Source organism: Miniopterus schreibersii (assembly GCF_964146895.1).
Source record: "Miniopterus schreibersii genome assembly, chromosome: 4".
NCBI lineage: Eukaryota > Metazoa > Chordata > Mammalia > Chiroptera > Miniopteridae > Miniopterus > Miniopterus schreibersii.
This window is the reverse complement of record NC_138105.1, coordinates 66,100,676-66,116,507: the sequence shown is the minus strand read 5'-3', so window position 1 is coordinate 66,116,507 and position 15,832 is coordinate 66,100,676. Positions and strand designations below refer to the sequence as shown.

At 50.4% G+C, this 15,832-nt stretch overlaps 1 protein-coding gene across 1 annotated transcript in view; it reads left to right on the top strand.

The window, feature by feature from the left end:
* ZFR2 (zinc finger RNA binding protein 2) overlaps positions 1-15,832 on the top strand; it is a 40,868-nt gene that overhangs the window by 17,712 nt on the left and 7,324 nt on the right. Inside the window, exons 7-15 of the mRNA XM_081136800.1 lie at positions 1,796-1,978; positions 2,867-3,092; positions 4,335-4,504; positions 5,672-5,791; positions 7,617-7,756; positions 8,706-8,838; positions 9,438-9,628; positions 14,067-14,238; positions 15,581-15,719. Of these exons, the coding sequence (XP_080992926.1) occupies positions 1,796-1,978; positions 2,867-3,092; positions 4,335-4,504; positions 5,672-5,791; positions 7,617-7,756; positions 8,706-8,838; positions 9,438-9,628; positions 14,067-14,238; positions 15,581-15,719 (1,474 nt within the window). The remainder of the gene's footprint in view (positions 1-1,795; positions 1,979-2,866; positions 3,093-4,334; positions 4,505-5,671; positions 5,792-7,616; positions 7,757-8,705; positions 8,839-9,437; positions 9,629-14,066; positions 14,239-15,580; positions 15,720-15,832) is intronic.

Below are 15,832 nucleotides of genomic sequence, written 5' to 3'. Positions count from 1 at the left end.
AGCTTTACCGTACTCATTTGTGTGCGCGCACGTGTATTTTTTTCTGTGTGAACTTATAACCTGGGCAGGCTCGCAAATCCACCACTACCATCAAGATCCTGAGTGTTTCCAGTACCGCAGGATCTGTTTTGCTTCCCTTTTCTACACACACCCCTCCCTCCCACCCCCACCTCATTACAGTCTCACACCTTGTGAATGTTGAAACAGCCACACGTGGTCTCCATCTGTGTCAGGAAGGGACTTGTGTCAGCATGGCCTCCCGGCTGGCAGCACTTCTACATTTTCTCTGAATGTCCATCTAAGCAGGCTCTCTAAGTCAAGGCCAAAGCCAGCGCAGTTGACAGGATAGTCTCCATGCTAGCCCAGTGGGGGCCAGGAGGGTGGCCTTGGAGCTGTAGGGTTGGCCTCTTTCTAAGATTCCTCCCTGGGTTTTCTCATTATACGTTAACTAACATTAAATATTAATTAACATATTTATGGTGGAGAGTCTGGTGGTAGGATGACAAAACTGCAACATTTGCTCCTATTACACCTTAGAACTCTGAGATGTTCAGTAGGTTATTTTGTGCTTCTAAATGCATCGTTACATCCATGTGTCAGGTGACGGTCTGGGGCTCAGAGAGGGTCAGTAACTAGATGAACTCAGAATAGTTTTAGGGATGAAGATAGAAATCAGATTTTTCAAGGTTTGTAGAAGCCATGAGGTTCACTACAACTGCATGTTTAAAAAGTAAGCGAGAACTGCCTATAATTGCTCCACCTGAAGTAGTTTACTGTTGGTGTCTTGGTGTATATCCTTCCAGCCTTTTCTGTGTTCCGTGAGTGTGTGTGTGCGCGTGCTCTGTTGCTTAGGTAATATGTTCACAAGATTCCTACCTTCCATCGAGTACCCCTCCCAACTCCTGCCCCTGCCTCCCATCTGCCCCCAGGACCTGCTGGAGCTGCCTTGTATATTTTCCAGAGGTGTTTTTGTCCCACAAATGTTGACTCTGGGCATGGTCAGAATGCACTGGTTTAGTGGGCCCACTTTATCTGTGTTTGCTGCAACTTGCCTCATCTTTTTTTATTTATTTCATATATCTTTATTGATTTCAAAGAGAGCAAGGGAGAGGGAGAGAGAGAGAGAAACATCAATGATGAGAGAATCATTGATCAGCTGCTTCCTGCATGCCCGCCACTGGGGATCCAGCCCAAAACACGGGCATGTGCCCTGACCGGGAATCTAACTTTGATCTCCTGGATCCTAGGTCAATGCTCAGCTGCTGAGCCATGCCCAGCCGGGCAACTTGCCTCATCTTAAGGTTTCTAGGAGAGGAGTCTGGGATGCCACATAAGAGCTTGGTCATTTGCCAGATGCAGTCAGATATTTTGGTTCCAGTGACGCAGGATGAGTAGGTCTGTGACCCACAGTAGCCTCTCTCATGTAGAGCCCCTTGGTATTAGCCGTGTTCTAACAAGGAAGTGTAGCATGCATCCTTGTTTAGTTTCTGAGGTCAAATTCTGAAAAGCCAAAATCTTTTTTCACAGTGGCCCTCAAAACCAAATATGTGATTCTTTAAGGATGCTGGCTTAAGAAACTCATTTGTTTTTAGAAAAACACACACAAAAAAACTGTTATGTCTTTCAAGCCATAACGAGCACCTGAGTCTGTTGACTGGGCTTAAATAAAGCGGTGCCTGAACATCTCTAGCCGGAGAATGGAGGGGTGGGGACCGTGGGCTTGTGTTTCCCAGGGAACAATGTGGTGCCAGTGAGCACACGCCCGCCTCAGGCCACCCTCGCTATCTGCCAGCAGACCTACCTTGAGCACCTGCAAGGACAGAAGCACACAAAAAAGGAGGCAGCTGAGAAGATGGGCACCCAGCCCAAAGGCAGCCCACGTGGGGTGCAGGCGCAACTGCGCTGCGAACTTTGTGCCGTGTCCTGCACTGGGGCAGAGGCCTATGCCGCTCACATCCAGGGGGCCAAGCACCGGAAGGTAGGAACCCCACACGGGCTTAGGCAGGGCAGCCCTGGGAGCAGTCCCACTTTCCACACTCTGGGCCCCAGAAAGGTATCCAATGACATCAGAGGGGGCAGCCACCAATGAGAGGAAGCTTTCTCTGTAGGACCCATGTGTCCTTTTTCCTCAGAAGCCAAACACTTTTTCCAGTTATAAAAGCCCTACCTGCCCCTGGGTGGAAGCATGAAGCAGTGTAGGGCTTGTACCCAGACCCCTGAGAAACCGTTCATGGCATTAGGTATGTTTAGACGTTTACATGAACAAGAGTTTGAACATTGATGAGATCAAACGGTATATTCCATTTGGCGTCCCGCTTTTAAAAAACAAATACAATTAAATAAATAAAATTAAAATAGTCAAGGCTATTGAGGATGGGGTGTGACTGAATCCTAGGTGTACATGTGTTCCTATAGAATGTAGATGTGTGTCTGTGGACAAGTACACATGTATGTCTTAGCAGGTGGCCCCTATCCACTCATCCATCCATGCATTCTGTATCCCCATCAGGGGCGGGCACCGAGTTGGTGCTTGGGATCCTTTCAGCCCAAGGCAGTGGATTTTGGAGAAAGGGGGTCAATGTTAGCCAGCACAGGGTATTGTTGGATTATAGGGCCACATGTGCATGACTAGTGGGGGCCTAGAAGCAGGAGACAGCTCAGGAAGGCCCTTCCAGAGGGATGATGCTTGAGAGAGCTTGATAGCTAGGGAGTGGATGAGGTCCCTGGGGACTGGGAGAGGACCACCCATCCTCACTTCCACAGGTTGCCAGCCCTCCCACACCCACCGAGGTGCTCTTCCTGCCTCTTGAAGAAGGTCATTCAGGCCTGCAGGTGGCCCTGACAGGGGAACCTGGGGCTGTTCCAGGTCTTCAAGCTGCACACCAAATTGGGGAAGCCCATTCCCACCATAGAACCGGTGCCAGGGAACTCTTGCACAGCCCAGACCACCTGTACCAGCAAGTCGGCCCCCCTCACCACTGAGAGCCCCCCTGTGGCCTCAGCCAAGCTCGTGGACCCTGCTGGCTCCAGCATGCACACCACCAGGGCAGAGCTGGCCGAGAGACCTGTGTCCTCGAAGACCACATGCATGGGTATGTGTCTCTGCAGTTCACAGCCTTCCTGCCATGCCCTGACTCAACAAACTGGAGATTCAGAGAAGTGTTTGGCCAGTTAATTTGTGTGTGAGCCAGCATATATTCTCTGGTGGGACTAAGCTATGCGTGAGGGCGGGGGTGGGGAACGGGCATGACTGCTCTCCCATATTCCTGCCAGGCCCCAGGTGCTCTGCTGCCTCTGGTACATACCTTCTGAACCTCTGATAAGAGACCATTTCCCTGAAAGCTTGGTAGAAACAATGAGATGGGAAGCATCATTTCTTCCCATGGAGCTTGGGACAGCCCTGCCCTAGGCTTGGAGAATTCCCTAGGCTGCTATCTCCCACATGCTGGGAGTAGCCCCCTGCACACCTCAGTGGACAAACTGGGCTCTCACAGTTATGTGGGTACTGAGAAATTAAGGTGGGCTCCTCTCAGCCACAATTCTGGCCCTGCTTCCCTCAGGGGCAGGACACATCAACGGATACCCGAGGGAAGTAATGGCTACCATGTGATGCATACTGAGTGGGTCATAACCAGGATTGTATGTCAGGCACTCCAAAACCACTCCATATGCATTTCCTGGTGTGCCCATTATGACTCTTTAAACTAGATTTTGTCACTGGTCCCAATTTTGTCACTGGTCCCAATTTTCAGATGGAAAAAACAAGATGAGGCCTGACCCAGGCCACCCCATAAATGGTGGAGGCAGGATTCGAACCCAGCTCTCCAACCATCTCTGCTCTTCACCCCCATGCTTTCTGTGGGATGGGGAGGGCGCTTATTTTATTTTAGCATCAGTAGCACTGTGTTTTGAATAATCACATAATACTGAAGATAAACTCATAAAGCAGTTTTGACAACAAAGAAGCAGCTCTCCCTCTCAAGGCTCAGTGGATGTAATGGGGCCAGGCCCTTGGTCCACCTGATGTTTCATTGTCTATTAACTAAGGGCTGTAGAGCCTGTGCTGTGGGGCTTTCCTCAGCCAGGGGGCTACAGCCAGGGCCCCTCTATGAATGCATTCTGATTGGACCAAGCACTGTGTGGCCTTGTTCTCTCAGCCATGACTCAAGTTGACAGGAAAACATCTTGCAGGACCCTGTATCCAACTGGCCAATGCCACGCAGGGGTGAAAGGGGCTGCGGGAGACCTGGGTTTGCATTGTGTTTCCCCTCCATACTGGCCGACTGGAAGCAGGCCGGGTGTGGTTTTTGGACAGAGCTGGTTATGTGACACAGTTCTTGCAGGGCCTCCTGAGCCACAGGCAGAGGGCTGCAGACCCCCAGAGGGGAAACTGGCACACGGGAAATCAGAGAGGCCAGGACAACTGCCCACCCAAGGAAACTCTGTGGAAACTTCTGGAAGCTGCTGTGACTCACAGCCCGTGGGCCCAGGCTACGTGCAAGAGGTAACTGCAACGATGTGTGCCCTTCTCCATCTCTGGGTTCTAATGGAAAAGGGCCTTGCCGGGGTCAGGCTTCATGTCCTCAACCCAGTTGTTCCCCATCTCATATTCACACTCATTCCCCAGCAGACCTCAGTGAGTCATCTGGAACTTACTGGAAGGTGTAGGCACTGGATTTTCAGATCTTAGAAGGAAGGCCTGAGATAGGCAGAGACATTTCTTGCTGAGCAGCCCTTTTTTCTGTGGGAAGAAGGGTGGAAAAAGGAATTGGTGCCCTAGAAAGCTAGACAACCATGTCACCCTAAGGCATGTGATTCTAGGGGCATTAGGAGCCAGCGTGCACCCTATATGGCCATAGCCCAGAGCCTGAGCAGCAGCCCCACAGGCTTGTCTTAAACAGCTTTCCAGGACTCAAATTCTGAAGCTTCTCCTGGCCACTTCCATAGTTCCTAGCCTCCCTGAGTTGGTCCAAAAGGAAGTGCGAGTGGCAGCATTTCTTTTAAAAAAAAAAAAATTGATTTCAGAGAGAGGAAAGGAGAGGGAGAGAGAGAGATAGAAACATCAATGAAGAGAGAGTCATTGATGGGCTGCCTCCTGCCTACCCCAGACTGGAGATTGAGCCAGCAACCTGGGCATGTGCCCTGACCAGGAATCGAACCCTAATCGCCTGGATCCTAGGTCGACGCTCAACCGCTGAGCCACGCCCAGCCGGGCTCTTTTCATTTTTGTTCAACCAGTTCAGCATCTTATTTTGTCCCATGCAAAATAACCACACCAGGTAGGACTTCTGCACTGCAGAGCTTGTCATTTAACAGTTAAGGAGATGAGGTCCATAAAACCTGCAGCAAAAAGAGAAAGGCACATAATGGGCAGAAATCGGGGGAGGGCAAAGGCGGGAGCGCCACAGGGCAGGGCATCAGGCCAGAGGTGGCTTAGCCGGGGGAGGGGAAAGGGCACCATGGTAGTAGAGGTGAGCTCAGCATGGGGTGTGGTGTTAGCTCCTCTGAAAGCTGCCCTTTGGAATAGCTCAGCAGACAGGAAGCCAGAACGCTGGCCTTGAAGGCTTTGCTGTCACTCCTCTGGACCACCCAGGCAGGCTCAGTGCCCTCCGAGGGTGGAAGGAGGCACCCTTCCCCAGGGGCCAGCGCTTAGCTGAGCTTTGTGTCTCAGGTATGCAACAATGAAGGCAAAGTGATCCGGTTCCACTGCAGTCTGTGCGAGTGCAGCTTCAATGACCCCAACGCCAGGGACATGCATGTGAGAGGGCGGCGGCACCGGCTGGAGTACAAGGTGGGCCTTGCAGGATCTTGGCCAGCTCCGGGTTGGGGCACACATGCGTGAGTGTGTGTGTGTGCGCGCGCACGCGTTAAGAACTTCCATGAGTTCTACATCTTGGTCTATGTCTCAGAATGCATTTTATCCTCTGTGAGTTGGAGCCCAAACAGTAGCTCCACGGACCCTGGGCCTCTCAACCTGCATCCAGACCTGCCTGGCAGACCAGAGCAGAAAACATGGGATCGTATTTGCCAGTTTATTTCATCTCTTGCAGATGAATGTTTAGTTGTAAAACTCTGCACCCTCTTGTTGCCAGTGGAGATTCCCAAGCACACAGTTAGACCATAGATGTGCACACAAAACAGGACACACAGGTATTGCCTCATTTTCCCGACAGTTAGTATCGGTTTGTTCACATTTGAGACATGTTACTTTTCTTTCCTTGGGCCTCTGCCTGTGTCCCAAGTTGGCCTGTGCTAGCTGAGGTGCGGAGTGCTGCGCCCTGTCTGAACTGTGACCCATGGGGAAGCATGCAGGCACCAGGGTAGGGCTGAGTCTGAGCTGGAGAGAAGCCAGGCCCCTGGTGCTGAGTTGTGACTAGAGGGGCCACTGCTGCAGGGGGTGTCTGGCTGTTCAGGCTGAACCATCTTCAGGGAGCCCAGGGCCTCCAATGCCAAGGGCTTCCCAGCACCAGCAGGGGCCCCCTTTCCCACCCAAGGGGTGGCTTTGTGTGGCCAAGGATTTCCCATGGGCCCTTCAGCACTCTGGGCTAAACTAGAGGACACATGTGAACATGTGTGTGTATAATCCTGCCTGTTGGGCCTCGAGGATGCTTGTACAGAGCACACACATAACTCTCCTCAGCATGATAAACAGTGGCTTTTGAGTATTTCCTCTCTTTTTAATAGTTTCATTGAGATGTCATTCACACACTGCACAATTCACCCACACAAATTATACAGTTGAATGGCTTTTACTGTATTCACAGAGTTGTGCAACCATCACCTCTCTAGTTCCAGAACATTCGCATCACCCCAAAAAAGGAGCACATCCCCATTAGCAGTCAGTCCTCATTCCCAACCTCAGGCCCTTTTTAAAAACCACAAGCCCACTTTTTCTCTGTGGATTCGCCTGTTCTGAACATTTCACATAAGTGAAATCACACACCGTGTTGCCTTTCGTGTCTGGCTTCTCTCACTGAACACCGAGTGTTTTCAAGGTCCATCCAAGTTGTAGTGAGTGTCAAAACTTTCTTCCTTTTTGTGGCTGAGTAACAGTCCAGGATGTGGATGGACACATCTTGTGTGTCCGTTCTCCTGCTGATGGACTCTTGGGTTGTTTCTGCCAGTGAATAATCCTTATACAACACTACACTTTCTGAATGAAGAAATTAAGTGCTAAGAACCAAGTTCAGCAAATGAATTAACCATGCTATTTGAAATATATATTGCTGGACTTCACACAAATGGTGTTTGCCCCGAGTTGTTTTGATTGGGCACGAGTATTTTTGTTGAACTTTCAGTGACAGACCTCATTTATTCACTAGTGGTGTCACGTCACCTTTGGCTCCCGTCAGATACGGAGACGGAGACGGGGCTCTACTTTCACTGTCGTGTCTGTTACTCTGCATGTCAGTTGTGTTTGGTCGCCCATGCTAGTTCCCTTTCCTGCCAGCACTTTTGGGGGCGAGGAGTGTTAAGATTCCGGGGGCTTGAAGCCCACTTTTCTAAATACAGCAGAAGGGTGTCAGTCATGGGGCCTCTCTCTGCGTCCCCGAGACACCTCAGTGTTCTCGTCTAAGTGATGGTCTCTGATCTTACAGCCATTCTTTCTTTTTCAGAAAAAAGTCAATCCTGACCTTCCGATCTCCATCAAGCTCAGCAACAGAGCCTGGAAGCTCCTGGAGGAGAGGAAGAGGAAGCAGAAGCAGCAGGTCAGGAAGCAGCTGGAGGAGCTGCGGCGCTGGCACACAGAGATGAGGTGCGGGGTCCCTCCCCTCTCACCCTCCTGACTCCCCCCTGCCCCCAGGCAGCTTGGAGATCCAGATGTCTGCTCGCTTCCTCACTTGCTCAGGTTGGGGGACATCTGTCCTCCATTCCAGGCCTGAGAACCCAGATGCTCATCACCTGCAAGGTTGGCAGGGAACACAGCACTTGTGGGGATTTGGAGAATTTTAGAGCTAACCAGGCCCTGTGCTCAGGTCACTCTAAACATCTGCCTTAGTTTGTGTGAGCCCCCTAATAAATGAGGGATGGCATGGTCCTGACAACCAAGGGGCTGGCACTCTCAGGCCTGATTCACAGGGACGCCCTGTTGTCCCCATGTCCCTAGACCCCTGGTGTTCCCTGACCTCCTGTGTCCCTGTGTTCCCAGACTCCTGGTATCTCCCTGAACCCTGGTGTCCTCTGACCCCTGGTTTTACCTGACCACCCCTAGTACCCCCCGACCCATGGTGGCCCCCTGACCTCCTGTGTCCCTGATCCTGATGCCTCCTGACCACCCATGCACTTGTCATTCTCCTCCTTCACCCTCAAGAGTAATTCTAAAGTATTTTGTGACACGGTATCAATTCACGGAAGATCCAAAGCAGCATCTGAGCTGGGGAACGAGGCCCGGGACAGACTCGGGGCTCTGGCCACTTAGGCCAGCTCCTCCCTCCCTAGCAGTTACTCTTGGCCTGTGTCCCCCTGGCCCTTGGAACCCTAGTGTCCCTGGCATATGGCAAGCATTGGTACAGAATCTCTTCGTGGGCTCTCATGGGGTCCCAATCAGCTGCTTCATCTCCTCAGTGGCCCTGGAGCCTCAGCCTTGCTCGGCCCAAGGACCAGGCAGCAGGAGTCATGTGGCTTCCCCATGCTGCTAGTTCTGGTGTGACCAGCCCAGGGCCCTGCAGCTGCTGACAGCTCTTTGTTTTCTTGCTTCCCCATAGGTGCTACAACCTGTGCAAGAGGCGGCCAGAGGAGAAGCCGCAGGCCCAGGATGAGAGCCTGGGACACTCACCACCCAACCAGCACCTTCCTCCCCTCGTGAGCAGGCCGGGGGTGCCCACCACCATGTCTCTGGTAGGTGGTGGCCTTGTTCTGAAACGTCTCCTGTGGCACTGGCACCATGGGGTGGGTGACTTTCTCACATCCTCACTAGAAGGACCTGAATCTTCCAGGAATGAGGAATAGGACCTTGTACCGAGCCCTGAAGGAGTGCCCGCCTCTCATTGCTGGTCACTGATGGGAACTCCAGGCCCCGGCCTCACTGCCCACCGAGTGGTCCCTCCTTTAGTTTCCTGAGGTCCCAGTTGTCACATCCCTTGGGGGTCCTTAGGTGTCTGTCTGTGCAGGCTGGGGTTGGATGGGAACCTTTGATTTGCACCTTGCTGAGGGAATAGGCCCACTGAATTGGCAGGAAAGCCTCTGGCTTGGAAATGTGTCACTACAGGGGAGCCCCCTGGCATCCTCAGCCCTGAGCTTCCTGCAGCCATCAGGGGAGGCCCTGGGGCCCTCACTGGCTCATGACCTGTGGGTCCCTGTCATTCCTCAGCCTGGATCCGCTCCCCCTTGTCCTGCTGCATGTGCTGCACCTCTGCAGAGCTGACACTCCTCCTGTCCCCTGCCCACCAGCCCCGGGACCTCTCAGCTCACTGTAACATGTGCACCTTTTCTCATAGCCCACACGGCGGCCCGAGTCCAGTGATGATCGCCACGTCTTGTGCAAGCATGCCACCATTTACCCCACAGAGAAGGAGCTCCTAGCTGTCCAGAAGGCTGTGTCCCACTCGGAGTGTGCCCTCAAGCTGGTGTCTGACACATTGGCGGAGGAGAAGTCCAGGGGCCCAGAGCTGGAGGGCAGGGACCGTAGGTAATGGAGATCAGCCTCATTTCCCCATCCCCAGGGGATTTCTTGGAGGAGGTAGGATTCTCACAGGAAGTGGCTGCCAGGAGGGGCAGAGGCAGCTCCTCTGATTATCTTTGAGCCCCTGCTGGGCAGGGGCTTCCCAGCCTGTCTGTGGGCAGTAAATTCACTAAGTCTCTATTCTCAGGGCTGGAGCCCCGAGATTCAAGAGGAGTTTTAGTTCCATTGGAGAGCTGTTGTTCAATACCAGAATTTACTTTTCTGACCAAAGGTCCATCTAGAAACAGTTCACAAAACAAGAACCACCTGTTTGCTCATCTACAAAATGGAGATAAATGTGATTCTGCCCTGACCCCTCTGCCTCATGGAGCAGAGACTGCCCCTTAGTGCCCATCTGAGTCATCAGTCAAGGCCCTGTGATTGTGGGGAGACAAAAGAGTCCCTGTGCCCTGTGAGGAGTCGTTACAAGATTGAAATCATCTGAGAGGGAGTTAGCTTTTCCAAATCCTTTCTCTCTAGGTGGCTTTTTTTTTTTTTTATTGTGGTAAAATACTCATAGCATGAAGTTTACTGTCTTAACCATTTTTATGTGTACAATACAGTGGCACTAAGTACATTCACAAGGTTGTGCAACCATTACCCACCACTTGTCTCCAAGTACATTCACAAGGTTGTGCAACCATTACCCACCACTTGTCTATTTCTACAATTTTTTTCATCATCTAAAACAGGAATCTGCCCCCATTAAGTTCCCTGCCCCTCTGCCCCAGTCCCTGGCATTGGCGTTGCACTTCCTCTCGCTATGGCTCGGCCTGTTCTGGGCATTTTCTGTCGGTGGATTCATGCAGTACTTGTCCTTTTGTATCTGGTCCATTCCACTTTGGTTTCTTTTCACTATAGTCTTTGCTCCCTAGAAAGGAACGTGTACCACTGTGAGTTACAAAGTATCACGATAAAATGAATGTGCAGCAAGTGAACCTCCCAATAGTCTGCATCTACTAGGGAAAGGAAGCCTAATTCACCCACCTGGTCAGGAAAACAGGGTGCAAAGCAGACATTTTTTTCATTTCTCCCCAGACACCCTCATGAAGCCAAAAGACAGAGTGCAAGGTCTGATGGGGAGGTCTTTGAAGGGTGGAGCCATCCTAACTCTGAGGTTTGCCTGGGGTTTGTGCTTGCTCACAGGTCCTGGAGAGATGGTCTGGCCATGAGGCAAGTGACACTGTCTGCAGCCCTACTCCCAGAGGCCAGGTTTGCGGCCTCTGAGCCCCGTGCAGATGGGCTGAGCACTTGGAAGCTGCTCAGAGGTGTCTGATGCTGTAGACAGAAAGGGTGCCATGTCTTAAGTCTCCACTCATGTTTTCTGAACAAAAAATTCCCCCTCACTTAATGCTTTGAAGTTCCCTCCAGTTTTCCCCCTGTACACCTGTTTTCTTTTTAGTTGTTTTTTAACTTTTTATTTTGAAATAATTATGGACTCATAAAAAAATAGTACACAGAGGGTCTTCAGACCCTTCCCCAGCTTCCCCCAGTGCGAACATGGAAGGAACTGTAGCATGTGTCAAGGCAGGAAGTCAACATGGGCCTTTACAATATTTTTCAAAAACATGGAAATGTGTTAATGGGAACATAATAAACCATCCTATGAATGTTCCCTTATTTATTTAACTGTTGCAAAGAGCATCTTAGTGTTTGGGTTTTTTAAACCTTTTAGTATGGAAATTCTGTAACGTACACAAAAGTTGACGGAACAGTAAAATTATAATGAACACCATGTGACTGTTACAAAACCTTGACCAGCTCACATGATTTCACTTATCTCTGGCTCTTCCTCCCTACCCCCTCCATAGAGGTTCAAAGGAGATCCTATCAGACATCACATTGTTCCTTTGCTAACTACTTAGTAAGTACCTATCTCTAAATAATAAGGACCCTTTTCTTTCTTTTTGTTAATGCTCACCTGAGGATATTTTTTCCACTGATTTAGAGAGAGTGGAAGGGAGGGGGAGAGACAGAGAGAGAGAGAAACAGTGATGTGAAAGAGACACATCGACTGGCTGCCTCCCGCATGTGCCCCAGGCGGGGCTGGGGATCAAACCTGCAACCCAACCCTAACCGGTTTGGCTCAGTGGTTAGAGTGTTGGCCTTCGGACTGAAGGGTCCTGGGTTTGATTCCGGCCAAGGGCACATACTATGGTTACAGGCTCGGCCCTGGTTGGGGCACGTGCAGTAGGCAAGCAATTGATGTGTCTCTCTCACATCAGTGTTTTTCTCTTTCTCCCTCTCTTTCCCTCCCCACTCTACTCTTTCTGAAAAGCAATGGAAAAAAATATCCTTGGGTGAGGATTGAAAAATAAAAAACAAACAAACAAAAAACCTGCAACCCAGGTACCTGCCCTTGACTGGGAATCGAACCCGTGACCCCTCAATGCTAGGGCTGATGCTCTAACCACTGAGCCACAGCAAAAATTAACAGTAATTCTTTAACATCATCGAATATCCAGTCAGTGTTGAAATTTCTACTTGTCCTATAGATATCATAATGTGAGTGGGGGTTTTTTGTTTTCTGGAGTTTGTTTTCTGTTCTCTAATTTGTGTGAATTGGGATTCAAGTTGGTTGACAAACCTGTAAGTCTGTATATTTCTGCAGGTTCCCCTCACCCTGTTTTCTGTTTTCTCTGCTTTTCTGAGTCTCAGTTGCAGAGTCTGATCCTTGTACCTTAATTCAGACATCCTTGGTCTGGATTTTGCCAGTGGGCTCCAGAGTTCTGTAGTCCCCAAATGGATAACAATATATAAACGTGTTTTTTATAAAAAGGTTATCTCCTATCCCTAGGAATGTCACACACACAAGAAAACAAAGTTATGGTTAGTGGCAGCTTCTGGAGATCTGTCACTCGAGGGCACCCCAGGCACCAGTCCTGGGGACCAGAGCAGAGGAACAAGCCTAGTGGGGCTGGAGAGAAATAGGAAGAAGGGGCTTAGGGCTAGAGCAGCAACTTTCAACCACTGTGCCACAAGAAATGTTGAAACATGCAATACATGTCTAGGTCAGGGTCACTGACCTTTTTTCCCTTATACTGTCGAATAAAAAAATGACAATAGCCAACACAATAGCCACCAGTTGTGATTGCCCTGTCTTGAACCATAAATATATAGGTCATATAATAGTGTTGCATTTTATTAGTCATGTTGAATAATAAAGTTGTGTCTGATTGGTTAATTTTGTTTTGTTTTTAATCCTCACCTGAGGATATGTTTTTATCGATTTTAGAGAGAAAGGACAGGAGAGAGAGAGAAAGAGAGAGAGAGAGAGAGGGAGAGAGAGAAACATTGATCGGGTTGCCTCCAGCACTGGCCTCAACCTGGGAATGCGCCTTGACCAGGAATCGCACCTGCAACCTTTTGGTGTATGGGATGACGCTCCAACCAACTGAGCCACCTGACCAGGGCAATTGGTTAAGTTTTGGTACCAAAAATCCTTATATAGAAGTATAGACACCTGATTTTTTAAAACTCACTCTGGAGCAAAAAGGGTAGGTAATTACTATATTTATTTTTTTATAAATCAAAATTATACCATTTTTTGTCAGGTTGACAAAAAAAATATTTTTTGGCGTGCTGCAGAATTTTAGTAATGAGTTTACATGTGCCATGAGATGAAAAATGTTGAAAATCACTGGGCTAGAGCATAAGGCCTGATAGGGAGGAGTGGGAGAGGATGGTGGCATGGAGGCCCAGAGGGTCAGGCTGGTGTCCTCAGGCCAGGGAATAAGCTTGGGTGTCCCCATCCTACAGAGGGCCAGTGCTGGGAGGCTCGATGTAGGGCAGACTCGATGATAGATTCACACTGCAGAAAGCTGGCCCTGATCTGCAGAGAGGCAAGGCTGGAGGAGGGATCTCCCTTAGGATGCTGTGGCCTGAGTACCTGGATGGGCCTACTCACCCCAGAGATGACTTAGAAGGTGCCCAAACCCAGGGGCTGACCAGGGTGGCACCAACTAGCTGAGGACCAGGGGTCACTGGGGATGCCATCATTGGCCCTTTTCAAAATGTACTTTATCAGGAAATAGTAACAACCACCAGCTCTTACTGAGCACATACAGGGTGTCCCCCAAAAAGATATACACACTTTTACAGCTGATAGCTCAATTTTGGAAATGTATTTTAATAAACACTGCCTTTATAATCATTCAAAGTGTGTATACATTTTTTTGGAACCACCCATCACAATGGCTTTTCTCAGATATATCTTCTCATGTCTCCTTTCATCAAGTGTACTCTGAGAAATAGGACTCAGAAAGGGCCCATTTCACAGATGAGAGAGCTGAGGCACAGAGGCCCCAGCAAGCTGCTGACATTTTCAGACCCAGGGCAGGGCCACATGCTCCCTTTCTCTCTGACCCCTCTTCTTATGTGTGCATTTGCGGGTTTGTCTTCACAGTGGTGTCAACCCCTCTGCTCGGATCCTGAAAGGTGTGATGCGGGTCGGCCTCCTGGCAAAAGGACTCCTCCTTCGGGGAGACAGGACCGTGCAATTGATCCTGCTCTGCTCCCAGAAGCCCACGCACGCCCTGCTGCAGAGGGTCACTGAGCAGCTGCCCCGGCAGCTCCTGGTAAGGCAGGTTACCTCCCGGGGGGGGGGGGGCTGCCAGCCCTCTCTCAAGAGCCCCTCAGGCTCCCTGACAGGAATGACTTTGCTTCACAGGATTTTAAGAAGCAAGAGTGATCGTCATTATTAGATACAAACCAGTTAGTTTTTATAAACAGTTGCAAAGAGAAAGAGGTGGAAATTCAGGGTTTCTATAGAAAGTAAATTCAGGGAAAACGTAAATGTCCAGCCATGAGAATGGTGATGAGCCATTTAAAAGGATTCATGGTGAAGGCACAGGAAATGTTTACTGCCACGTTGACTGTGAGATTCAGTGGAGAGCAGACGAAGGAGCCTAGAGAGGCGTGAGGCCAAATGGAAACCCATTTTGAGGACTGTGGGAGACGGCCCAGGTTTTCTCGCTAGAGCGGTTCCGGTTTCCTTTTCTCATGGTAACTGGGGGAGAAGAGTAAGATCAGGTCACGGTTTAAATTGGTCATCATAGGTTTCCTCTGATGAGGCTGGCACCGTTCCTGTGAAAGTTCTGCCTCGTTCCTCCTGCTGGCTTAGTGAGCGTGGGCAGCAGACCCAGGCCACCTTCGGGCTCCCACTCTGGTCAGGAGCAGATAAGAAAACACATAACATGCTAACTTTATCTCCTGAGGAAATTAAAGCCTGATGCCAGGTAGAGAGCACTCAGGAAGGAGGGAGCCATGTTCCATAGGACCATGGGAGGCATGTGACCGAGGTCCTGGCCGAGGACGTTTAGTTTGTTCCCAGCGTTCCGCATTACCGTTGAGGCTGCACAAAATAAATGCCCTTGTGCACACCGCTCCACACGCATGGAAGCTCCCCCTGGGCCAGAGTCCCTGGGTCAAAGGCACGAGCCTGGTGCTCCCGGTGCTGACAGCTCAGCCTCCACCCGCAGTTTGTAAGAGACGCACGGATTTGCAGGCCCAGCTGCTGCTCAGACTTCTGCGTTTCGTCCTTTCACAGGTGCTGATGGTACCTCAGAGTTTTAACTGGTTTCTCTCTCACTGTGGGGGTTATCTGTGTCACTGTGTAAAAAGGACACTTCTGTTTCCTTTCCTTCCAACTATCTGTTAAAGCAATGACCAGTTTTGTGTGTGTTTTTTATTGGATTGCTGTCCTTGTCAAGGGCATTCCTTACATATGAAGGCACCTTATACGCAAGGGTCGTCATCTATACACATTTCTGCATGTGTACTTCTGGGGGGCAGGGCTGTCTCAGTCTCATGGAGGCTCCAGGTGCCTGGCACAAGGCCTGTACCTGACCACGTCCTTGCTGCTTGCACCTGTCTCTCCGCTGGAGTAACTCAACCTAGTGTTATGTTTGCACCTCATAGATGGTGACGGAGGACAAGTATGAGGTCTCCTCTGACCTGGAAGCCAACATCATCATCTCATCCTGTGAGGAGCCCAGAATACGGGTCACTGTGTCTGTCACCTCGCCCCTAATGCGGGAGGACCCCTCCATGGACAGAGGTGCAGCCGGGCCCTTCTGTCCAGCCCCCCTCCCCACACAGCAGGTGGCTTGGGGAAGTATCTGACTCTGCTCTGGGCAGGGGCAGAGGGTTGGGGGTGCAGCCTTCTGGCAT